Here is a 27,825-nt window from a genome sequence, read left to right as displayed (position 1 = left end):
TTGCCCTCTAAAAGCAGAAGAGATCAACTTAGCATTGCCCCTCTTAGCAGGCCATGTTAAGTGGACGGGTAACAAGGAATCCCCCCCCTTTTTTTAACTTTTTTAAAAAGTAATCTCTATGTCTAACATGGGGCTTGAAATCATGACCCCAAAATCAAGGGTCACATGCTCTACCAACAGAGCCAGCCAGGTATCCCCAAGGAACCCTTTAACCATTAAAGTTTTCCATTGAGTATTACCAAGATATGTACCTGCAGTGGCTCCATCTGGACCTGCAACCTGGGATCTAAGGTGATTCCCGCCCCCGACACACACACTTACAACCAAGAGAAATGAATTCAAATCCAAGCTCTGCGACTTCCTGATTGAATGACTTTAGACACCATACCTCACTAAATCTCAGTGTCCTCATCAGTAAAAAAAGGACAGTAAGTTCTACTTTACAAGGTTAAAATGAGAACATACAGCTATATTTGTAAGGGCCTAGCAAAGCACATACCACTCGCTACCAGTTAAGTCACAGAGCCAACTAGCAGCAGTGCTGGATGTTACCAGTCTAGGCCTAATCAAAAGATAAAAACCACTACACAAAATTATTAAACTACAAACTTACTAAACTAAAAAAAATACTAACTATAATATACAAGGAAATTCTTTACTGTACCCTGAGGCTGAGGGAAGGCACCCAAGGAAGGGCAAATTTGGATGGGGTTCCAAACTCATTGGAAACAGTGTGATTTAAGCAGAGCAGTTAGCTTAAATTGGTTTGGCCTGGTGGTCTAGAGTTGCTACGTAAGTAGGAGGCAACTCTCCAGAGTGCAGGTGGGGAGCAATCAGCATCCAGTGGAGTAGGAATAGAGAGAGAATGGGAATCTTTTAGGTTACCAGCAAGCCTCACTGGAACCTCCTAAGTAGCAAGCATGCTGTATGGGGGCTGGCAGAGGAAATAGGCAGCAGCGGCTCCCTTATAAACCTTCAGTCAGCAGGTGGGAAAGGGGTGGGAACTAGAGGGAAGCTGGGGGTTGGAGGGACAGAACAAGTGGGTAGGTGTTCAGGGAGAGACCTAAATTGAGAGACCTGCAGATAAGTTATCTATTGCCAGGCCAGGCAGAGGCTTCAAAGTCACGGAGCAGCCATGTACTCTAGATGTGTGGCTGGGTCAGAGACCACACCAGATAGCTCACTCCTCTACTGACCCCCACTATGCAGCAGTTGGAAACTACAGGAGAGCCCCTTCTTCCCACAGTATCCCTCCAGCACCCTCTACTGAGAAAGTTTAGCAGCTTGATCACTGTAAAGGAGAGATGCTTAAAGGAATTCCGTCCATGTTCACTGAATAGGTACTGAGAAGTGTTGGAACTGATAGGCAATAATTTGAAAACACACAGGGGTAGACCAGAAGCTGCACTTTCTAGTCCTTAGTTCACTGTTCTTTCTATTACCCTAAATTTTACTACCAGGATAATTCTAGATAGTTTCTTGAAAACAACACTCACACTGAGAGTTGGTCACTCTCCTTTTAGGTGTGCAAATTGACCCTATGGTAAAGAAATAGGAAAAAAAAGGCTGAAACGGAGTCTGTTTCTTCATTGAGATAATGGATATTATACATCCTACTTCATAGGTTTGCTGTAAGAATTAAGGAAGACAACATATGTAAAATCCTCAGCACAGGCCTGGATCATAGGAAATAATAGAAATTTGTTTCCTTTCTTTCAGAGGACATGAGGTCAACCATGGCAGCATATTCTTTCCTTTCTCCAAATCTCATCCAGGAGTGAAAGTAGACTGTGTGAAGATTTTCACATTATCTATCCTTCTTCATACTCTTTATTCATTGCTACTTAACTGTCACGTCACTTAACTATTCTCATAACACACTTGTGATTTTAAAGGTTCTTCTCTCCTTCAATTACATATATTTTCCAAATTAAGTACTTATGTTAATGAGGTTCCAGATATAACAAGTAGAATCTGGAAATGCTGGGCTATCCCTATTAACTCATTTAGCCTGAATGCCACTCAAATAATGCCCAGATCAAGATGACTGAGACATCCAGCAGTGACATCACATCCACTAATCTTGTCTTTCCACTTTCCTCTCTGAACTTGCTATGGTCAATCGAAACTGCTTGTCACAATATTCCCAATAATAACCAGATGGTGTGTTCTCACTCCTTTTTAGGACCAGATGCTTAGTCAAGATGCTACATTCAGTTCTGGAAGACCATCTAGGTTATATGTTGCATAGATATTGAAGTTCACAAAATAGGTCTATACCTAGGTGAAAAGAATAAATTTGACAGTTTTTCATACCTTTTTATGAGACACTGGGGAATCAGATCCATGAGTGGTCAAGCTGGAAATAATCTGAAATTATCTGGCACAGTACTGTCCAGTAGAAATTTCTACAATGATGGAAATGTTCTATATCTGTGCAATCCGACATCGTAGCTCTACTAGCCACATGCGGGAACCGAGCACTTAAAACGTGACTAGCACGATTGAGAAACTGAGTTGTTAATTTTATTTTGTTTATATAGCTATGGTACCATATTGGACAGTAAATATCTACACAGTATGTCTTAATGGAAAGAATGTAGGATTTGAAGATTAAAAAAAAATCCTAACGTCTAAATGCTGGCTACTGTCACTAACTATATAACTTTGGTCAGGTTTTTTTATCTTCCCCAAACCTCAGTTGCCTCATTTGTAAACTGTGGAAAATACCAGAACTTCACACAATTGCTGTGATTAGAGAATGACTGTAAAGCATGTAGCCCAGTGCTCAGCAAGCACATAGTAAGTACCCTTTAAATAATGCCTATTACCAAGCTCCTCATTTTACAGATAGAGAAATTGAAGCTCCAAAAAGAAGAGAGACTTGTCCATAGTTGTACAGCTGGTTAGACACACTTTATCAAAAACTAATGATGTATTGTATGGTGACTAACATAACACAATAAAAAATAAATTTAAAAAAATAACCAGGTAAGAGGAGTCAAGATGGCGGACAAGTAGCAGGCTGAGACTACCTCAGGTAGCAGGAGATCACCTAGATAGCTTATCTAAAGATTGCAAACACCTACAAATCCAACGGGAGATCGAAGAGAAGAAGAACAGCAATTCTAGAAACAGAAAATCAACCACTTTCTGAAAGGTAGGACTGGCGGAGAAGTGAATCCAAAGCGAAGGGAAGACAGACTGCGGGGGGAGGGGCCGGCTCCTGGCAAGCGGCAGAGCAACGGAGCACAAAATCAGGACATTTAAAAGTCTGTTCCGCTGAGGGACATCACTCCAGAGGCTAAACCGGGGTGAAGCCCACGTGGGATCAGCGTGGCCTCAGGTTCCGCAGGGTCACAGAAAGATCGGGGGTGGATGAGTGTCGCAGAGCTTGCAGGTATTAGAACAGGGAAGCCGGCTACAGAGACAGAGCCGAGGAGTGAGCTCACAGCTCGGGGTTACCTTGAACCGGTCGCAGGCTTGGTGAGCTCAGAGCGCGGCCGGAGCTCAGGCAGATGGGAGTAAATGGGAGCTGTTCTCTGAGGGCACACTGAGGAGGGGGGCCCCGAGCTCTCGGCTCCTCTGGGCCAGAGACCGGGAGGCCGCCATTTTCATTCCCGCCCTCTGGAACTCTCGGGGAACAAAAGCTCCCGAAAGCAAACCCGAGCGGATTACTCAGCCTGGCCCCTGGTAAGGGCGGTGCAATTCCGCCTGGAGCAAAGACACTTGAAAATCACTACAACAGGCCCCTCCCCCAGAAGATCAACAAGAAATCCAGCCAGGAGCAAGTTCACCTACCAAGGAGTGCAGGTTCAACACCAAGGAGAGCAGCAGAATTCCAGAGGAGGAGAAAGCAAAGCACAGAACTCATGGCATTCTCCGCATGATTCTTTAGTCTTGCAGTTAATTTTTTTTTTCTTTTTCAATATTTTTTCTCTCTTCTGCTAAATTTTTTTAACTTTTACCCTTTTCTTTTTTAACGTTTTTAACTAGTTTATCTAATATACATATATATATATATATATTCTTTTCTTTTTTATACCTTTTCTTTATTTGTTTTCTTTTTTTAATTCTTTCTTTTAATTTTTTTTTTCTGAACCTCTTTTTATCCCCTTTCTCCCCCCTCACGATTTCGGATCTCTTCTGATTTGGTTAAAGCATATTTTCCTGGGGTCTTTGCCACCCTTTTAATATTTTACTTGCTTTTTCATATACTCTTATCTGGACAAAATGACAAGGTTGAAAAATTCACCACAAAAAAAAAAAAAAAGAACAAGAGGCAGTACTGAAGGCTAGGGACCTAATCAATACAGACATTAGTAATATGTCAAATCTAGAATTCAGAATGATATTTCTCAAGGTTCTAGCCGGGCTCGAAAAAGGCATGGAAGACATTAGAGAAACCCTCTCGGGAGATATAAAAGCCCTTTCTGGAGAAATAAAAGAACTAAAATCTAACCAAGTTGAAATCAAAAAGCTATTAATGAGGTGCAATCAAAAATGGAGGCTCTCACTGCTAGGATAAATGAGGCAGAAGAAAGAATTAGCGATATAGAAGACCAAATGACAGAGAATAAAGAAGCTGAGCAAAAGAGGGACAAACAGCTACTGGATCACGAGGGCAGAATTCGAGAGATAAGGGACACCATAAGAAGAAACAACATTAGAATAATTGGGATTCCAGAAAAAGAAGAAACAAGAAATGTCTCAGGTATACAACCTAACACTACACCTAAAGGAGCTGGAGAAAGAACAATAAAGAAACCCTAAACCCAGCAGGAGAAGAGAAATCATAAAGATCAGAGCAGAAATCAATGAAGTAAAAACCAAAATAACAATATAACAAATCAACAAAACCAGGAGCTAGTTCTTTGAAAGAATTAATAAGATTGATAAACCCCTGGCCAGACTTATCAAAAAGAAAAGAGAAAGGACCCAAATAAATAAAATCATGAATGAAAGAGGAGAGATCACAACTAACACCAAAAAATACAGACAATTATAAGATCATACTATGAGCAACACTATGCCAACAAATTTGACAATCTGGAAGAAATGGATGCATTCCTAGAGACATATAAACTACCACTACTGAACCAGGAAGAAATAGAAAACCTGAACAGACCCATAACCAGCAGGGAGATTGAAACAGTCATCAAAAATCTCCAAACAAACAAAAGTGCAGGGCCAGACGGCTTCCCGGGGGAATTCTACCAAACATTTAAAGAAGAACTAATTCCTATTCTCCTGAAACTGCCCCAAAAAATAGAAATGGAAGGAAAACTTCCAAACTCATTTTATGAGGCCAGCATCACCTTGATCCCAAAACCAGACAAGGATCCCATCAAAAAAGAGAACGACAGACCAATATCCTTGATGAACACTGATGCGAAAATTCTCACCAAAATACTAGCCAATAGGATTCAACAGTACATTAAAAGGATTATTCACCACGACCAAGTGGGATTTATTCCAGGGCTGCAAGGTTAGTTCAACATCCGCAAATCAATCAATGTGATACAACACATTAATAAAAGAAAGAACAAGAACCATATGATACTCTCAATAGATGCTGAAAAAGCATTTGACAAAGTACAGCATCCCTTCCTGATCAAAACTCTTCAAAGTGTAGGGATAGAGGGCACATACCTCAATATTATCAAAGCCATCTATGGAAAACCCACCGCAAATATCGTTCTCATTGGAGAAATACGGAAAGCTTTTCCGCTAAGGTCAAGAACATGGCAGGGACGTCCATTATCACCACTGCTATTCAACATAGTACTAGAAGTCCTAGCCTCAGCAATCAGACAACAAAAGGAAATTAAAGGCATCCACATCGGCAAAGAAGTCAAACTATCACTCTTTGCAGATGATATGATACTATATGTGGAAAACCCAAAAGACTCCACTCCAAAACTGCTAGAACTTGGACAGGAATTCAGTAAAGTGTCAGGATATAAAATCAATGCACAGAAATCAGTTGCATTTCTCTACACCAACAACAAGACAGAAGAAAGAGAAATTAAGGAGTCAATCCCATTTCCAATTGCACCCAAAACTATAAGATACCTAGGAATAAACCTAACCAAAGAGGGTAAGAATCTATACTCAGAAAACTATAAAGTACTCATGAAAGAAACTGAGGAAGACACAAAGAAATAGAAAAATGTTCCATGCTCCTGGATTGGAAGAATAAATATTGTGAAAATGTCTATGCTACCTAAAGGAATCTACACATTTAATGCAATTCCTATCAAAGTACCATCCATTTTTTTCAAAGAAATGGAACAAATAATCCTAAAATTTATATGGAACCAGAAAAGACCTCGAATAGGCAAAGGAATATTGAAAAAGAAAGCCAAAGTTGGTGGCATCACAATTCCAGACTTCAAGCTCTATTACAAAGCTGTCATCATCAAGACAGCATGGTACTGGCACAAAAACAGACACATAGATCAATGGAACAGAATAGAGAGCCCAGAAATAGACCCTCAACTCTATGGTCAACTAATCTTCGACAAAGCAGGAAAGAATGTCCAATGGAAAAAAGACAGCCTCTTCAATAAATGGTGTTGGGAAAATTGGACAGCCACATGCAGAAAAATGAAATTGGATCATTTCCTTACACCACACATGAAAATAGACTCAAAACGGATGAAGGACCTCAATGTGAGAAAGGAATCCATCAAAATCCTTGAATAGAACACAGGCAGCAACCTCTTCGACCTCAGCCACAGCAACTTCTTCCTAGGAACATCGCCAAAGGCAAGGGAAACAAGGGCAAAAATGAACTATTGGGATTTTATCAAGATCAAAAGCTTTTGCACAGCAAAGGAAACAGTTAACAAAACTAAATGACAACTGACAGAATGGGAGAAGATTTTGCAAATGACATATAAGATAAAGGGCTAGTGTCCAAAATCTATAAAGAACTTAGCAAACTCAACACCCAAAGAACAAATAATCCAAGGAAGAAATGGGCAGAAGACATGAACAGACATTTCTGCAAAGAAGACATCCAGATGGCCAACAGAAACAGGAGAAAGTGCTCCATACCACTCAGCATCAGGGAAATACAAATCAAAACCACAATGAGATATCACCTCACACCAGTCAGAATGGCTAAAATTAACAAGTCAGGGAATGACAGATGCTGGCGAGGATGCGGAGAAAGGGGAACCCTCCTACACTGTTGGTGGGAATGCAAGTTGGTGCAACCACTCTGGAAAACAGCATGGAGGTTCCTCAAAATGTTGAAAATAGAACTACCTTATGACCCAGCAATTGCACTGCTGGGTATTTACCCTAAAGATACAAATGTAGTGATCCGAAGGGGCACGTGCACCCGAATGTTTATAGCAGCAATGTCTACAATAGCCAAACTATGGAAAGAACCTAGATGTCCATCAACAGACGAATGGATAAAGAAGATGTGGTATATATACACAATGGAATACTATGCAGCCATCAAAAGAAATGAAATCTTGCCATTTGCGATGACATGGATGGAACTAGAGGGTATCATGCTTAGCGAAATAAGTCAATCGGAGAAAGACAACTATCATATGATCTCCCTGATATGAGGAAGTGGAGATGCAACATGGGGGGCTAAGGGGGTAGGAGAAGAATAAATGAAACAAGATGGGATTGGGAGGGAGACAAACCATAAGTGACTCTTAATCTCACAAAACAAACTGAGGGTTGCTGGGGGGAGGGTCGTTGGGAGAAGTGGGGTGGGGTTATGGACAACGGGGAGGGTATGTGCTATGGTGAGTGCTGTGAAGTGTGTAAACCTGGTGATTCACAGACCTGTACCCCTGGGGATAAAAATATATTATATGTTTATAAAATAAAAAATAAATAAATATAAATAAATAAATAAATAAATAAGCAGTAAATAAATAAATAAATAAATAAATAAATAACCAGGTGCCAATTCCAGCTTTTTTCACTTTTTTGAATAGATTATCTTTTATATATGAACCCTCCTCATCCCTAAAGAGTGAAGAGTGGTAGCCCACACTACTCAGCTATAAAAAATGTCTCATATATTTGGAGAAAATGTACCTTGGTGAAGCCTATTTGCTCCTTCCGAAAATTTTCCAGGGGTTTAATCAGCAAATCACTAGCATTGTGTACCTAGAAAGAAGAAAGAACACATTAAACAACTTTCAGAGTAGAAAGGATCAAATTCAAGTTTCCTTGTTACTAAGGCATTGGCATGTAATACACCAACCTGCAAGATGCAAACCAATTGGCATTTTTTTCATTGTTGTTACTGTCCTTTTTCCCATAATGGTCTCCTAAAATCAAATGTTTTTTGAGAGGAAATGAGAGAAGCAACACTGGGGGCATTACTCTGTAACTTACTAGTAGTCTGATCATTGATAAATATCTATAGCCATGTTCAGAAACAGATACAGGGGGCCTGAAGTATATGTGGAAAAGAGAAAGAGAATGGGAAATTGTATGAAAATACCAATTGCACCAAGTGCAAACCATTTCACGGGAGGTAAACGAGTTAGCAATAATAGCATCAGGATAAATCTCAGGATAAATTGTTTCTGGTCCTGCCAGGGTATATCATAAATTCAGAACATTTTCTTCAGAACTTAAGAGTATCTTATAGCATCACAGAGAGCACTGGATCAGGCCTTCAAACTACCTATATTTGCTCCAAAGCTGATAAAAACAGCCTGTCCAAGAATGAAAAATATTTACATTAATATGGTTCTAGAGATATAAAAACACCATTTGCAAACCATATCCCTTGCTCAGCAGGCAAGCAGAGATATACAAAGCTTTGTGTTCATATAAACCTCTTCAAAGATTGTATCTGTCCAAGGCAACAATATACAAATCAGCTGTATATTAATAGAGGATCTAAGAGAATATATCTAAAGGGCTGGATTTTAGGACCCATTCCATTACTTTTGATATAAGATAGGGAAATGAGGTACTGCCTTTCTTGTCAAATGAGACATAAAGTGTCAGTAAGACAAGATATAGCTTCATAAAAAAAAGTAGAACAAAAGAGTAGAAGGCCAGTTTTGACCAGTCCTATATTCTCCAGATTAAGAAGCAGTTTTTAAACTACTACCAAAATGCATGGCAAGTTGGGGCATTAGTACATATATTTAATCTGTGTCCTGCAGGTACTTTGGGTCTCCTGTTTTTTGTCCAGGAATGAACAGAGTTCAACCAAATGGCCAAACTCTCACCTAATCAAAGCTCTACCAGAACCCCTAGTACCAAAAATAAGGATAGCAGTGATTCTCCTTGATCAAAACTAAGAATTATTCTATTAAAAGTACTAACCCAATTGAGGAGGGCATGTGATGGGGTAAGCATTGGGTATTATACACAACTAATGAATCACTGAACATGACATCAGAAACTAATAATGTACTGTATGTTGGCTAACAGAACTTAAATTTTAAAGTACTAACCCATCTCTCTCACCCAACACAATCTACAGTTCTATGGACTGTGAATTACATGATATCAACTTTGTGTATGTACTTGGAAACAAATTATGTCACTAGTGTCATAGATCCAGTACAGAAAGTCATTTTTCTTCTCTCCTTTTGTAAAAGCTTTAAAACATGGCCACGGAGTTTGTGACACTTCCCCTATTGAGAGGTGAGGTCTCTGTCCCCTCCACCTTTAATATGAGTGGGTTTATTACTTCTTTGAACCAATGGAGTATAGCAGAAGTGACACTATGTGACTTCTCAGACTAAGTCATAAAAGGCCAACAACTTCCACCTGATTCTCTTGTAACACTTGCTCTGGGGAGACCTGAGTCACTCTATAAGAAGTTAGACTCCCCTGAAACTACTAACCTAGAGAGGCCAAATATACACTTGCTAGTCAAAAGTCCAGCTGAGCCCAGCCTTCCAGCCATTCCACTGAGATGCCTGATAGGTGAGCAAAGCTGCTTTGGTCTCTCCACTTCAACCAGCCTCCCAGGTGTATGCTACCACATGAAGCAGAAGAATTACCCAGCTATCCCCTGCCTGAATTCCTGACCCACAACATAATGAGATGAAATTAAATGGTTTGTTTAAGCCACTATATTTTGGAATACATTGTTATGCAGCAACAGACACTTAGAAAAACATTGTCCACTTTCACAAAGGTGACACAAATAGTGATTACCTGGGACACACTGAGGAAGTTTAGCTTTGACTACGAAGTGAACATACCATTTCTAAGGAGAATAGTATGTCTCAAACTTCCATATGGAATTTCAGCTGAGCCCTTGCATACACAGGCAACCCAAGGATGGCACAGTTGCCAGTTTTTATGTTTCAAAGAGAATTTTCTTCTATAAGCAGGTGTGCTAGCCACTGCTTACGAGGGGTCCATAAAGCTACTGCTTTTTGAATGTTTGGCCCTGTCTCTGTCTAGAAAACTAGTACATGATTCACTGAAATTGGAGACCATAGTACTCCCTTGATCACATTGATTATAATATTGCTCCCAGTCTCCCACAACTCAAATAGATACTCTGAGCATTTACTCTCTTTGACACTCATTGGTTATTATAATACTTTATACCAGAACACAGAGCTAGAGATATAGGAAAAGATCACACTGAAGCTTGGCTTGTTTTTGTTTTTGTTTTTGTTTCATTTTATTTTATCCTTAAATCCCTTAGAAGTCTAGCAACTATTCAAAAAAGCACTTTTAATTAAACATGATATTTATTCCCCTTTCTGATCACTGAATCCATTCCCTAAACTCTCTAGCAGAAAAGCTCCTACTGCTATCTCAGGGTAGAACCCCCAGCATGATAAGCGACACTCTAAACATATTAGTAAGTTTAGCTAATCAGGTTCCTATTGAATGAATCCCAGTTAACACTAGATAGGCATTTAGCAGATTAGAGACGGTACTCAATCCAGCAGGTTAGAACTGTTCACAAATCTTTGATGGTTAACTAATCACCCAGGAGTCTTTGAGGATATACTGCTTGAAACAGTATGGTTCTCTTTAGGTCATTCTCTGCAGTCCTCAAAGACAGAACTTGCACATTGCTAATAGGATTCCCTTCAGAGTCAGAAAAGCAAGCCAAAAGTTAATCAAATAGGAAGTCTGTTATCCAGACTTTCCAAGGCCAACTTCTGAGGTGATACAATATCCCTAGGGTACTATTTAAGAACATCACAGTTGGAATGCTCCCCCTCAATTCTTTCCTCCATAATTGCTTCCACAATTTAAGTTCATTTACAAGAATGACTAGACATTTTCGATTATTACAGGCTAGAGCTGTGAACTTCCTTCCTGTTCTAAAGCTTCTTTAGGTCTCTTCTTATAGAAAGAATAAAAAGCTGTTTAATACCTCCCAGATTATCCATGTTGGGATAAGGAGTATTTTTACCACAGTTCTAGAAAAAGGGAGAGGTGCAGTCAAGCAATGAATTCCTGGCATGTTGTGAAAGGCCCTCATTGAGCCTAACCTTTATGGCATTCCTAGAATTAAATGGGAAATGGAGAGCCAACACTCAATACATGATTGAAGAGAAGAGTTGTGGGGACAAAAAGGCACGATATAATGAAAGACAGAAGAAAATGAGTCAATCCTGTGGAAAAGAGCCAGCAAGAAGGGTGAGAAAAACAGTATCTTAAAAGATGAGTCCTACTTTAATATTTTAGAGCTTTGTAACTGGATAAATAAAAGAGATCAAGAAACAATGAGAGCTGAAGAGAAGAACAGTTAAGATTTCTAGTGGTATATGAATGAAATGTAGTTGAATGCCTTTGAGATCAACATTGGCAGTAGTCCACAAACTCTTCAGGCAGAAGAAAACATTTAGTAGAGTATAGATTAGCTACGGAGACCATCTACCAGACTCCAGAGAAACTACTCATATTGGTCTCTCATTAATATCCTTAGAAGCAAGTCTCTTAATCTAAGAAAATTCCCAAGTCAAATTTCCATAAGCAGAATCTTGGGAGTAACAAAAGTAAACTACAAACAACACTCACTGAATAAGTGTTTTTTGCTATTCATAGAACACTTTCGTATTCATTATATCATTTGGAGTTCTTATAACAACCTTGGGAGGTGGGGATTATTTTCCACATTATACATATGGAAAAAAAACAATGAAATACCATAATTAATTTGAAATTAACAATTAGTGGCACTGCCATTGTATCACCCAAGTCTCTACTTCCCCTACCTTCAAGTCCTGCCTTCAATCCCACTTCTCTAGGAGCCTAGTTGATATGATAGCGGTATTCTTGGAAGCCAGTATCACACTGTTGAAAAGGATGAGTAATGACAGATGAAAGAATCTGGATATTGAATAAATAGGCTTAACAAAACTGAACTGCCCATAGGAAGTCATCCTATTAAGAAAAGGAAGATAGAATTCTCATCGCCCTCTACAAAGTTCCATCATTACCCTCACAACCCTAATAAAAATAAATATTGACCAACTTAGATTAACTTCTACATTTTAGTCCAAACAGGTCTGGGGTGGGGCCAAAGACCTGCATTTCTAACAATTTCCCAGGTGACACTGGTGCTGCTTGTCTAGGGACCAGACAAAAAGATTATTTTTTAAGCTGATAAAATAGAATTCACAAAAAATGAAATACTTAGGAATATATCTAACAAAATATGTACAAGATCTATGTAAGGAAACTACAAAACTGATGAAAGAAGTCAAAGAAGGGTTAAATAAATGGAGAGATAACCCATGTTCATAAATATGAAGACAATATTCTCAGGATGTCAGCTTATCCCAACTTGTTCTATAGATTGAATATAATCCTGATAAAAATCCCAGCAATTTATTTTGTGGGTACTGACAAACTGATTCTGAAGTTTATACATAACATTAAGTCTTACTACAAAGCTACAGTAATCAAAACAGAAGAAAGGGATTATGTGAAATCTCTCTATACTTTCCAATCAGTGTTTCTGTAAAACTAAAAGTGTTCTAAAAAATGTCTATTATTTTAAGAAATAGAATTTAAATATAAGGAAAAGTCTTCACACAGATTTAAATAAAACAATTATATGTCAAATATAAATAAAGCTTTCTATAAGCAGAGAAACAGATAAATAAATGAATAATTTAAAGAATTAAGGGCCACAATTTCTTTCTACATGTTCAATAGCTCGGTTTAATGTCCTTCAAACCCCTTCTCCCTGATATGAACAGGAATGGAATTTCCACATTAATTTCTCTCTACATAATGCTAAACTCCCAGGGTAAATCTTGAAATAGAATAATCAGATCTATTTCCTAAATATCTTTATTGTTCTAAACAGCCATGAGACAGAAACTGAAACAACAGACTATTAATCCAATTAATGAGGAGAGAAAAATCTCCAAAATCAGCCAAGCCATCAGTTCAAGATCCAGTGTTAGAGACCTACCATCATCATCCTCTCATTTTCTACTTCGTTGAGCAATTCGGCAAATTCCTTGAAGGATTCAGCTAGGACAGAATAAAAATAAACCAAATTAATCAGAGTACTTGGTAGGGAAGTGGGCAGAGATCAGTGCTGCAAGGTGGACACTAGGGGAAGGCATCAAACCTAAGGCCAATAGGAGAATGTGTTCAATGCCTGTTGAATGTTTCTTTTCTTTTCTTTATCCTTCCTTCCTTCTATTTTTAATTTTTTGAGGGACCTCCATTCTATTTTCCACAGTAGCTGCACCAATTTGCATTTCCACCAACAGTGTACTGTTCCTTTTTCTCCACATCCTCACCAGCATTTGTCATCTCTTTCTTTTTCATGAAAGCCATTCTAACTGAGGGACATTGTGATTTTAATTGCATTTCCCTTACGTTTAGTGATGTTAATCAAGTTTCATGTACCTCTTGTCTATTTCAGTATCTTCTTTGGAAAAATATCAATTCAAATCTTTTGCCCATTTTTATTTGTTTTTTTTATTTGTTTGTTTTGCTATTGAGTTGTCAGAGTTGTTTATATTGAGTTTGTCAGAGTTGGCTATTAACCCCTTACCAGATACATGATTTGTAAATATTTTCTCCCATTCCTTAGGTTTCCTTTTCATTTTGTTGATTTTTTTTCTTTGGCTGTGCACAAGAATTTTAGTTTGATGTAATCCCTCTTGTTAATTTTTTTTATGTTGTTGCTTTTCCTTTGGTGTTATATCGAAAAAACTGTCAAGACCCTATCAAGAAGATTTTTCCCCATGTTTTCTTCTAGGAATTTTATGGTTTCAGGTCTTACATTTAAGTCTAATCCATTTCAAGTTAACTTTTGTGAACAGTGTAAGTTTAGGATCTACTATCATTCTTTCACATGTGAATATCTAGCTTTCTCAGCACTAGACTGTCTTATCCCATTATATATATCTAAGATACATAGATATACAGATAAAATATTAATACACACACATACCATATCTTCTTTACCCATTCATCTATCAATGGACACTTGGGCTGCTTCCACAATTGGGCTATGGAAAATAATGCTGCTATAAACATAGAGGTGCATATAACCCTTTAAACCATAAGTGACTCTTAATCTCACAAAACAAACTGAGGGCTGCTGGGCAGAGGGGGGTTGGGGGGGGTTATGGACATTGGGTAGGGTATGTGCTATGGTGAGTGCTGTGAAGTTTGTAAACGTGGAGATTCACAGACCTGTACCCCTGGGGGAAAAATATATATATATATATGTTTATAAAAAATAAAATTATAAAAAAAAATTATAAAAAAAAATAAAAAAAAAATAAAAAAAAAAATAAATGAATGTTTTCATATTTTAGGGGTAGATATCCAGTAGCACAATTACTGGATTGTAGGTTAGTTCTATTTTTAATTTGGGGGGGAACCCCCATATTGTTTTCTACAGTGGTTGTACCTATCTGCATTCCCACCAATAGTGCAAAAGGTTTCCTCTTTCTCCATACCTTCATAAACACTTTTTTCTTGTATTTTTTATTTTAGCCATTCTGACAGGAGTGAAGTGATATTTCATTTTAGTTTTGATTTGCATTTTCATGATAATGAGTGATGTTGAGCAACTTTTCATGTGTTTGTTGGCCATATTTATGTCTTCTTTGGAAAAATGTCTGTTCATGTCTTCTGCCCATTTTTTATTGGATTATTTGTTCTTTGGGCATTGAGTTGTAGTAGTTCTTTACATATTTTGGATATTAACCATTTATTGGATATCCTATTTACAAATATCCTCTCACATTTGGTGGGTTGCCTTTTAGTTTTGTTGATTATTTCCTTCTTTGTGCAGAAACTTATTTTAGTGTAGTCCTGATAGTTTATTTTTGCTTTTATTTACCTTGCCTCAGGGCACATATCTAGAAAAATGTTGCTACAGCTGATGCAGAGACATTGCTGTCTGTGCTCTTTTTAATAGTTTTTATGGTTTCAGGTCTTACATTTAGGTCTTTAATCCAATTTGAGTTTGTTTTTTGTGTATGGTGAAAGAAAGTAGTCCATTTTCATTCTTTTGCATGTTGCTGTCCAGTTTTCCCAAACACAATTTGTTGAAGACAGTCTTTTTTATTGTACATTCTTTCCTCTTTTGTCAAAGATTAACTGACCATATAATAATGGGTTAATTTCTGGGTTTTCTGTTCTGTTCCATTGACCTATGTTTCTATTTTTATGCCAATATCATATTGTGTTGATTACTAAAGTTTTGTAATATAAATTGATATCTGAAATTTCAATATCTCCAGTTTTGTTTTTCTTTTTCAAGACTGCTTTTTGTGATTCCATATAAATTTTAAGATTGTTTGTTCTAGCTCTGTGAAAAATGCTGTTGGTATTTTGATAAGGATTGCATTAAATCTGTAGATTGCTTTGTGTAGTATAGACATTTTAACAATATTTGTTCTTCAAACCCATCAACATGAAATGGTCTTCCATTTGTTTACATTATCTTCAATTTCTTTCATCAGTGTTTTATAGTTTTCATAGCATAGGTCTTTCACCTCCTTGGTTAAGTTTATTCTTTGATGTTGTATTGTTTATGGTGCAACTGTGAATGGGATCAATTCCCTCATTTCTCTTTCTGCTGTTTCATTATTAATGTACAGGAATGCAACAGATTTCTGTACATTTATTTTGCATTCTGTAGCTTTACTGAATTCATTTATCAGTTTTAGTAGTTTTTTTTGTGGAGTCTTTAGTGTCTTCTATATAGAGTATCATGTCATCTAAAAATAGTGACATTTTTACTTCTTCCTTACCAATTTGGATGCCTTTTATTTCTTTAGATTGTCTAATTGCTGTGGCTAAGACTTCAATACCACATTGAATAAAAGTGGTGAGTGATCATCCTTGTCTTCTTCCTGACCTTAAGGGGAAAGTTCTCAGTTTTTCAACAGGTATGATATTGGCTGTACAGTTTTCATATAAGGCCTTTATTATGTTGAGGTATGTTCCCTCTACACCTGTCTTGCAAAGGGATTTTATCATGAATGGATATTGTACTCTGTCAAATGCTTTTTCTATATCTATTGAAATGATATAGAAATGATATCCTTTCTCCTATTGATGTGATGTATCCATTGATTGTTTTACAAATATTGAACCACCTTGAATCCCACAAATAAATCCCACTTAATCATGGTGTATGATTTTTTAATATATTGTTTGATTTGGTTTGCTAATATTTTGTTAAGGATTTTTGCATCTATATTCATGAGAGATATTGGCCTATAATCCTCTTTTTTGTGGTATCTTTATCTGGTTTTGGTATCAGGGTGATACTAGCCTCACAGAATAAAGTTTTCCTTCCTCTTGCATTTTTTGGAATAGTTTGAGAAAAACAGGCTTTAGCTCTTCTTTAAATATTAGATAGAATTCACCTGTGAATTCTGGTCCTGGCCTTTTGTTTTTGAGAGTTGTCAAATGGTTTTTCTGCATCAATTGAAATGATCATTGATTTTTACCTTTCATTCTATTAATGTAATATATAAAATTTATTGATCTGCATTTGTTGAACCATCTTTGCACCCCAGGGATAAATCCTACTTGATCCTGGTATATGCTCCTTCCAATGTGCTTCTGAATTCTGCTTTCTAATGTTTTAGTGAGAATTTTTACATCTGTATTCATCAGGAATATTGGCCTGTGGTTTTCCATGAGTTCTTTCATAGCTAGTATTTAATTTAATCTTCACAGACATCATCACCACAGACATCCTTAGGAGTAGCTAGGGTTTCACTCATTTCATAGACAAGCAAATGATTAGGTGAGGGGCAATGGGTTTGCTGTATTAAAAAAAAAGAGAGAGAGCTAAAATCTTGAGACCTGAGTTTGAATCTCTGCTCTGCTACTTAACAACCTAGAAAAATTTCTCAATTTAACCTTTCCATGCCTCAACTTCTCCATCTGTAAAATGAAGCTATTAGTAATTGTTACATCCGAGACATTATGGAGATATAATTGAATAATGAGTTGCCAACAGATTTTATAAAGGTTGAGTGTTTTTTCTTGTTTTTAGAAGCACTGTGGCTGATTAAAAAGCACATTCAACATACTAGCTATGACCTTTGACAAGTTACTCAAATTCTCTGAGACCAACTTTACTTGCCTAGAAATAGTAATTCCTCACAGGGTTATTTGATGATGAAACAAGATAACATCAAGTACAGGTCCCAGAACACATGATAGTGATTCAATAAATGTTAGTTCTGTTCCTTCTTTGATTTAAGGTTGTGATACTTGACACTGGCTAAATATTAGAATCATCTGGGAAGCATAGATACCATTGCTACTGCCCCCCCCTTGAGATCATTTAAGCCCAGATTCACTTGCTAAATGTCATATAGCTTGACTGATACAATTGCAGTGGTGAACACTCAGAAGCTGAGTCAGAAAATAAAGCTTAATTACCCAAGAGTATATTCTTATATTGAAATAACACAAAAATGAATGAACAGGACAAAATAACGATAATAAAACTATGTTGTGTTGTACAGAGAGCAGTAAGACCCAGGTACTCTTTTGTTTCTTTTTTGTGTTGTTGTTATTATTATATTTAACTACCAGCCTTCTGACCTAATTTTATCAGAATTTGGACATTAGCTCCAAAAACAAAAACAACAAGGTAAACATCTTGTTCTCTAGTTAACAGAATGAACTCAGATGATCTTATCCAACTCTTCATGCAATGCTTCAAACCTTGAGGAACTATCCAGTCTATGCTAACACTCTTCCAGTGAGAGTAGTGATGACCAACTTGTCTTATCATGCCAAGGACTGTCACCGTTATTAAACTGGAAGCCCCTTATTCTAGGAAATCCCCAAGCCCTAGTTTGCCCAGTACTGTAAGTCACCTAAATGACAGGGCTCACTTTCTCCTAAGGCAGGCCATTCCTTGCTTTCAGGATGTCTTTATTTAAATCTCTTTCCTTAATATTAAGATAAATTCCAACTCCCTGCATTCTAATTTTGTTTTTCCTCGGGTTCCTGAAGAGTTTTTGTGGGATTATAGATAAGAAGGGCATGTGACATGATAGAAACATCTATTATTAGGGTGATAGATATAGAGGATTCTAGTTTAGGGACAGCTTAGTGAAATAAAAAAAAAGCATGACTTAGAGAGAGAACTAGACTTGCAGCCACATTTTATCATCTTCTTGCTCTACAACTTTTGATAAGTAACTTAACTGAGTTTCAGTTGCCTCACTTGTCAAAGAGGCATAATATATCTATCTGAGAGTGTCGTTATAAAAACTAAATCAGAAGGTAAATCCAAAGTGCCAACACACAGTAGGCAATAAACCTAATCCCTTCTCCCCCCTCCCAACTTCCTACTCTTCCACTGCCAGTTCTGCCAACTACTGGCAAGGTGAGTGGGCAAGTAACTTCTTGGACTTCATGGTCTTCACATATAAAAAAGAAGATGAGTTAAATAGTCTTTAGTGTCCCTTCAAATTCTGGTAACTATTATTTTAAAGTTCACAACTTCTCACCAGAAACAGGAAGTATATTCTCAAATGATATCTGAATTAAAGAAAACATACTGAAAGCTTAGAAAATAAATGTATTCATATTAATATTTTTAATCAAAAATAGATTTTCCCTCCCAAGAGAACTGGACAACTAATCCAGAACTCCTAGTACCAAAGAAACTAAGTTCTAGGTCAATATAGGACACCAATGACATTCTTTTCTTCTAAGAATCAAGCTGCTCTACATACCCAGGGAGGTCACCTTTGTAAACACTGCAAATTAAAAGCTCAAGTTCAACACAGAGGAAAAAAAATAGTCTAATCAGGAAGAGTAAATAGGAAGAAAAGGGAAATGTTCTCTGACTTCTGTCCCCAAATACTGTATACTACTGTGAAAATTAATAAAGGGAAACCTAACTAAACTGAACTCAGGATGCTTTAGAAGGAAGGGCTGGAAGGGGGAGGCATACTACTCAATGTCAATTAAGGGAACAATCATCAATTACAGCCCCTAAGGGAAGATTCCCCAGAAGGAAAGAATAATTGATTATAGGCCTCAACAGGGAAAAATGTACATTGCATCTCCTACAGATATCAACTACCCCTACAACTCAGCCAAGGAGAAAGTCATTACCCTAAACTCTTGCTTTTTTTCCAATGGACTTTTATAACCCCTCTTAACTTTCTCCTTCCCATAAAATAATGTTTCTTTTCTTTGTTTACTGAACTTGCCTATGGTTTTGCCATAACTTACTTGTCCTGAATTGTAATCCTCTCTTATTCCCAAATAAATCCATTTTTGCTGATAAAGTAACTGTCCTATTTCTAAGGTTAACACTATAGAAGGAGTCAGGGAGATTTTTTTTTTCTTATTCTAGCATTTTTCCAGGCAAGATCAGTGTGCCTCTAAAAGAAATGCAATGCATGTCATATTGGAACATTTAAAGGAAAAGGTTAATTTCCTGAAACATAAATAGATAAAGCCCTTTGTTTGACAGCTTAATACTCACAATAACTTTATTAGGGACATGTAATTATCCTTAAATTGAACATGAGACTATGAAGGCTCACCGAAGCTAAGCAACTTGTTCAAGGTCATGCAAGATGTAAATGACAATCTTACCTATCAAATTCTGACCTGTCTTGCTGCAAGATCTAAGGTCCTTCCACTGTCTGACTGCCCACAACTCTCCAGGTAGAGATAACTGAAGATTAGGTTACTAAATACCACCTGAAGAGATTATCAAAAAGAGATGGGGGAAGCTACTACTACCAGCAGGTAGATTTTTAAAATTAGTCAGGGTTCATCATTCATGAGGAAAAAAATGAAAAATTTGACAATATTTAGCTTTAGCTAAATGGTAACATTTTTTTGAGACATTACTTACATACCATAAAATGTACCATTTTAAAGTATCCAACTCAGTGGTTTTTAGTATATACTCAAAGTTGTGCAACCACCATCATTATATAATTTCAGATCATTTTTATCAACCCTAAAAGAAATTACAAACTCATTAGCATCACTCACCATTTCCATTTTCCCCCTACTTTAGAACTAATAAATGATTTCAGTAAAGTTGCAGGATAAAGAAATTAGTTAAATTAATACACAGAAATCAGTTGTATTCTTCAATACATATAACAAAGTAGCAGAAAGAGAAATTAAGAAAACAATTTCATTTACAATTGCACCAAAAAGAATAACATACCTAGGAAAAAAATAAACCAAGGAGGTGAAAGACCTATACTCTGAAATCTGTAAGACATTGATCAGAGAAATTGAAGATGACACAAAAGAAAAGTTACACCATTCTTGTTCACTGGAAAAATTAATACTAATAAAATGCCTAGTCTACCCAAAACAATCTATAGATTCAATGCAACCCCTATCAAAATACCAATAATATCTTTTATAGAACTACAACAATCCTAAAATTCATATGGAACCATAAAAGACTACAAATAGACAAAGAAATCTGGAGAAAGAAGGACAAAGCTGGAGGTATCTATAGTACCCAGAACAATATAGTATGGACACAAAATAGAACATAGACCAATGGAACAGGATAGACAGGCCAGAAGTAAACCCATAATCATATGGTCAACTAATCTACAAGGAAGGAAGCAATAATATACAATGGGGAAATGTAGCCTTTTCAATAGTGTAGAGAAAACTGTACAGCTACATACAAAAGAAACTTTATTACACCATACACAAAAATAAACTCAAAATGAATTCAAGACCTAAATGTGAAAACTGAAACCATAAAAATACCTTAAAAACACACATAAGGGAGGGGATTGGGAGATAGTTGAGCCAGGTGGTGGGTATTAAGGAGGGCACATATTGCATGGAGCACTGGGTATGGTGCATAAACAATGAATCTTGGAACACTGAAAAAAATAAAATTAAACTAAGATGTTAAGAAACAAAATGGAATGGAAAGATACAAAAAAACCCCACATAAGCATTAACCCTTAAACACCAATTTAAGCAACATAGTTATATATATATATAGATAGATAGATAGATAGATAGATAGATATATCTCCCTTCAGGCAAGGGAAACAAAAGTAAAAAGTAACCTATTGGGAATACAACAAAATAAAAAGCTTCTGCACAGCAAAGACAACCATCAACACAACAAAAGGCAACCTACTGAATGGGAAGAGGTATTTGCAAATGATATATTTGATAAGGGGTTTATATCCAACATATATAAAGAATCTGCACAACTCAGTATCAACAAGCAAATGGATGAAAGACCTAAATATGAGACCTGAAACCATAAAAATCCTAGAAGAAAACACAAGCAGCAATTTCTCTGACATCAGCCATAGCAACATTTTTCTAGATACATCTCCCAAGGCAAGGGAAACAAAAGCAAAAATAAACTATTGGAAAAAATCCAAAATAAAAAGCTTTTGCACAGCAAAGGAAGCCATCAACAAACAAACAACAACAAAAAAAAACAACTATTGAATGGGAGAAGATATTTGCAAATGATATATGCAATAAGGGGTTAATATCCAAAATCTATGAAGAACTCACAACTCAATACCATAAAAACTAATAATCTGATTTAAAAATGGGCAGATGACCTGAAGAGATATTTTTCCAAAGAAGACATACAGATGGCCAAAACAAACATGAATAGATGCTCAACATCACTAATCATCAGGGAAATACAAATCAAACCACAATGAGATATCACTTCACGCCTGTCAGAATGGCTAAAATCAAGAGACAAGAAACAACAAGTGTTGGTAAGGATGTGGAGAAAAAGGAACCCTGATGCATTGTTGGTGGGAATGTAAATTGGTTCAGCCACTATGGTAAGCTAGATGGAGGTTCTTCAATATATTAAAAATAGAAATTCCAGTAATTTCCCTACTGGGTATTTACCAAAAGAAAACAAAAACACTAATTTGAAAAGATATATGCACTCCAATGTTTATTGCAATATTATTTACAATAGCCAAGGTGTGGAGGCAACCCAAGTGTCTGCTGTTAGGTGAATGGATAAAGAAGATGTGAAACATACACACACACACACACTCACACACTCACACACACAGGAATATTACTCAGCTATAAAAAAGAATGAGTTCTTGCTATTTGCAACAACATGGATGGATCTAGAGGATCATCTAGAGGATATTATGCTAAATGAACCAAGACAAAGACAAATACCATATGATTTTACTTAAATGTGCAATCTAAAAAAATAAAACAAATTAATAAGCAAAAAAGCAGAATCAGACCCATAATTAAAGAGAACAAACTATTGCCTGAGGGGATAGGGGTGAGAGTAAGGACACAATGGGTGAGGAGGAATAAGGCATGGGAATAAAGATACAGCATAGGAAATACAGTCAATGATACTGTAATAGTCTTTTATGGTAGTCATTATAATTGAGGTGAACATAGCATAACATATAGAGTTGTTGAATAACTATGTTGTAAACATGAAACCAATATAATATTTATGCCAAATATACTTCAATAACAAAATGAAAAAAAAAGAAAGAAATGGCTAGAAAAAGAAGAAAACAGACCTGCATAACCACCAGTGTCACCACCACCGCTGTCAACAATATCCCCTGCCCTCCTCACCACAAGACATAGCTTAAGAAATTGACTGAAATACTGTTGGTTTGAAAACTCCTAGGGAGCCTCCCAGGAGTATCTGAAATTGGTCCTCATAAGCAGAGATTGGGGAGAGACTGAAGAAAGATTAGTAGGTGATAGTTTAATTAGGCAAAGGAAACATACATCCAATGTTTGTCTTGGCTGACAATAAGATGAGTAGATACCTGCACCCACTTACCAGATCTTAAAAGTTTTTATAGAGGTCTTAACTTGGTTCAATCACATATACTATCTAGATGGTCTTACCACCACATCACTATCTTAAGGCTATATCCTTGTGGCAGCCTTGGGGAGCAGAGAAGGAAATTTGGACAGGGGTAGGGGACATAAGCCTCCAATTGCCAGGATCCAGCTCATGGGTGCAGAGGTCACATATTCTCCATGACCTCCTCCAACAAATACTCTTCAATAATGCCTACCAGCCCCAGAGTATTAAAATGATAGTCCAGAAAAAAATAACTATCCCTAGAAAATTTCAAGGGAGAAAGAGCAAAAGGTTAAGGTAGAGGAAAGGAAAGACAATATCCTAGATGCTTCTCATGTCTTATTCATTATTACCATTTTATTAATGAGAAAACTGAGGTTTAGCAAGGTCAATACTTCCTTACACTATTATACCATGTCATCCAAAAAGGTTGTAACTTTCCAATGAAGGCTGACAATATGGATCAAAAGGCTTAAAACTATACTCTTTTAGCTAGTAAATTCATTTCTAGGAAACCACACCTAAAAAGTAATCCTATACAGAGGAAGAAACATTGATGCCCAAAGGCATTCAACATTATTAATGATAATGAACAACTGTTAACAAATAAAATGTTCAATGATTGCAGAATGATTAAGTACATCTACTTAATGGACTATTACTATAGCCATTAAAAAGGAGCAGTACACATTTTATAAACATGACAAAATGCTTAAGGTGAAACATTATATGAAAAAAGAATACAAAAATTGTAAATAAAAAGTGTACATAAAATATGATCATAACTATATACAGAAAATTATGCTTAGACCAAAGAAAAGGAGTGGAAGGAAACACATCAAAATAAGTGTAATTCATTGAGTGGAAAACATGTATCTATAAACTTTAGAATCAAGAACTGACTTTAAATCCCACGCAAGCTACGTATTAGCTTTATTATGCTGGGCAAGTGTTTTTTTAATCTCCATTAGCCTGTCTCTTAGAAATGTTCTGAAAATTAGATAACACAGGCAAAGCATTTTGCACATAGTAGCCCGTCATTGAATGATAGCTATTTGTAATCTGTCTTAACACAGAGAAGTTAAATGTCAAACTTCAGATAAATGCTAAACTTTATCTGAGCCCTGGGCTCCAAGAAAGCAACTGTCAAGACATGTCTCACCCTTCCGTATTCTGCAAAACAGCTAACCTGCTAAGGACCATCCTGCCTTCAAATATAAGACCCACCTTCATCTCTCTTTGTGACTCCCATAAGACTCACAGATGGCTCCCTTGTCTACTCACCCCTATAATACCCCACGTTTCCTTTCTTTGAAATGTTCCTCATTAATTTTCTCCCTAATGGCAATAATCTGAATATACCACATCCTTAACTCTCCAGTGCACAGCTTTGGTGCTTTTAGTTTTATCACCTGTGTTGCATAGGAAGCACTGTCAAAACAGAAAAAAAAATGTTTAGCCTTCCCTAGTTTAAATTTGTATTCACTAAGTGTTTCAATATACATGTTTCACCTATTGTATGCTGTACAGAAAGTTCCTAGAGAATTATCAATGCCCTCTTTGTCCATGATTTCTTTCTATTTATCAGAGTCCTAGTGCTACCTTGCCTAATATTAGACAATACTATAGTGTTATCAGTTTTAACTTATTTGTTAATGTCAACTTGATTGTAACATTACTTCTATAATATGAAATTAGCATGGTCATGTTAGTGGTTTCAACTGGAGACACACATCATTTATCTATGCTACCTTATCAATATATAGATATTTAGGACCTATTCCAGATTATTAATTTTCTTTACTTGACATTCTTGATATATTCTTGGTATATTCTAACTATATGATTGCTATGTCAGCATTATTACAATATAGCTGGAGGTTTTTTTCCTTTGTAAAGATTGTATTCATCCATTTTTATAAGTTACATTTAATATCCACTCCTTGAAAAATAGAAATCATTATGTTCATACATATTTTGTCTAAAATCTTTCCTTAGATTGACTTTTATGTTGTTTTGAATGTCACAGAGACAACCACAGGTCTTTGTTAGTTGCATTATTTTTCTTGTAATGAACTCTCATCAGATCTTTCACTTTTGAAAATGATTAGTATTAAGCCACAGTCATTTAAATCTTTTCCTTATCTATAATTTTTATATATATTTTAAACTGATGCACCCAAGAAAACACTTGCAATGGGCTACAAGCCAGAGTACTTTACTGTTAACAAAGAATTTTCTCAGAACTCCATGGAAAAGGGATGTACCATGTACTTCCATGTACATGCCTCTAATGGCACTTTTTAAAAAAATATTTATTTATTTGACAGAAAGAGAGAGATCATAAGTAGACAGAGAGGCAGGCAGAGAGAGAGGGAGAAGCAGGCTCCCTGCTGAGCAGAGAGCTCGATGAGGGGCTTGATCCCAGGATCCCAAGATCATGAACTGAGCCAAAGGCAGAGGCTTAACCCATCGAGCCACCCAGGTGCCCCTGATGGCACTTTATAAAGAACTCTGAGGTTATACAAGTGAACTGAGTCAGGATTTCTAGAACTCTAATTGAGAATTAAGTGAATTAATATGACTGTTAATGCACAATGAAATGGAGCAAAAATTAATTTCATAGGACTAAATAAACTGATAAAGGATGACTGAGGGTTTTGTTCAGAATATTACTGACGACATAATATTCCATTTGGAAATATAAGGAATGCATTTCTCTTATTTCATATGCTATGTGTAAGTCATAACAATTAGTGGATTATGCTTTTATAATAAGAAATCAAACATTTCTAAATGATATCTTATTCTCTCTTCCAAAACCTCTCCATGATTAATAAATTCACATTAAATATTCTTATTTCCAAAAATACATAATTATTTGCATAGGTTTAACAACAGCCTGACCTCTTCATCATCAGGACAGGATTGAAAACATTGGTTATGCAACCAAGCCTTGCCTGGAAAAACATATCTGAAAATGATGTTCATTAAATCAGATATATGTGACCAGGTATTTCTAAGGAGGAAAGGTTGACTTTATAAAGCCAATGAATACAAAGCCCTCTTGGGGAAACCAGGCTGATACCTGGTTACACAATCTCCAGTCTTATAAGTAGGAATATCTCCTCCTGGCAGGACCAAACACTTTGGGATATTTTGGGGGAGCTAGTGAAGAAAGAAATTCATCCAAATTTAGGTAATACAGATGAAATCTGGTAGACTTAATTCTTAGATCAGCTTCTTAGCCTCAAGAGGTTTTACAAATCGAATCTGAGAGTCTTTATGAAAACTTCTGGCAAAGCAAATTTAAATAGACCCATATGGCAAATTACCATCTTGGTTGCAACTATATAAATAATTAGGCCAAATCTAGTAAGACCAGGTTATTTTTTGATCAAGAGTAATTTATATTAAAAAAGAGTAATTTATCTTTGGGATTAACTTTACTCAAAAGAGAAATTTGGGGTGCCTGAGTGGCTCAGTGGGTTAAGCCTCTGCCTTCAGCTTAGGTCATGATCTCGGGGTCCTGGGATCAAGCCCTGCATTGGGATCTCTGCTCAGCAGAGAGCCTGCCTCTTTGTCTGCCTCTCTGCCTACTTGTGATCTCTCTCTGTGTGTGTCAAATAAACAAATAAAATCTTTTTTAAAAAAGAGAGAGAAATTTTGTTTTAATGGATAACAATGCACTGTCTATACCACACCCTTTTGGATTATCGGTTTTACCCTCTTTTTTGTCTTTGAGCTAGTTGAGCTTTTGCACCTCTTGTTAATTGTGGCTAATTTTTGAGCATGCAAATTCTATCTTCCCTGGTTGAGATTTCACTGTTTTTCCTCTCCTTCTCTGTTAAAATTAAAAAAAAAAAAACCCAAAAACAAAACAAAAAAACCACAGTTTTCGTACCTATCTGTATATCAGACTGGATCCTGCTATTGTGCCCAATTTGTAAATACCAAATTTTCAATCCTTTCTATTTTCTTTAATATCTAGTTATAATCCTCCAAACTAACAACTCCAATTTTTCCCCTCTCATCTGACTCAGACTCATGAAGAACTAAAACCTGATGGTGCAGTTTCCTATAAGGATTCCACGTTGCCTTACAACTGGCCCTTTCCCTAAGATCTGAAGAAGATTTGTGAAATAAAGCCTGATAATTTGGTATAAACCTCCAAGGGCTCACCACAACAGGAGACCATGCATTGAGCTAGACTTTCCCTGGAGAAGACATTGTCTGGATTATGGAAGTCTGGTGAAATGTTCAGGTTATGTATGTCCTTATAGGTAAAGGTAGCCAAGACTGTGGACAATGTCACATATTAAACTGATACCCAGCTTGGGAACTTCAAGAAACTCCAGGAGTGGTATAACACAAGAGTTGAAAGATTTTCCCCAACTGACTTCCTAGAAACCACTGAAACTTCAGGGTTTAACTCCAAGATCTTTTCTTTAATACACACTTCAATATTAGTATTTCTCTTTTTCACTTTAGGTATCCTTCTTCTTTTAAGATGCCTCATAGGAAGTGCCATCAGA

At 36.5% G+C, this 27,825-nt stretch overlaps 1 protein-coding gene across 4 annotated transcripts in view; it reads right to left on the bottom strand.

Moving 5' to 3' along the window:
• OPHN1 (oligophrenin 1) overlaps positions 1-27,825 on the bottom strand; it is a 510,840-nt gene that overhangs the window by 300,670 nt on the left and 182,345 nt on the right. For all 4 annotated transcript variants that reach the window (XM_032845576.1, XM_032845578.1, XM_032845577.1 and 1 more), the window contains 2 exons: positions 13,406-13,467; positions 8,074-8,145 (listed from right to left, as the gene is read on the bottom strand). In XM_032845576.1, the coding sequence (XP_032701467.1) occupies positions 8,074-8,145; positions 13,406-13,467 (134 nt within the window). The remainder of the gene's footprint in view (positions 1-8,073; positions 8,146-13,405; positions 13,468-27,825) is intronic.

The sequence above is a fragment of the Lontra canadensis genome, unplaced genomic scaffold (assembly GCF_010015895.1).
Source record: "Lontra canadensis isolate GAN:19392208 unplaced genomic scaffold, GSC_riverotter_1.0 scaffold166, whole genome shotgun sequence".
Lineage (NCBI taxonomy): Eukaryota > Metazoa > Chordata > Mammalia > Carnivora > Mustelidae > Lontra > Lontra canadensis.
This window is presented reverse-complemented; position numbering and strand designations above follow the sequence as displayed.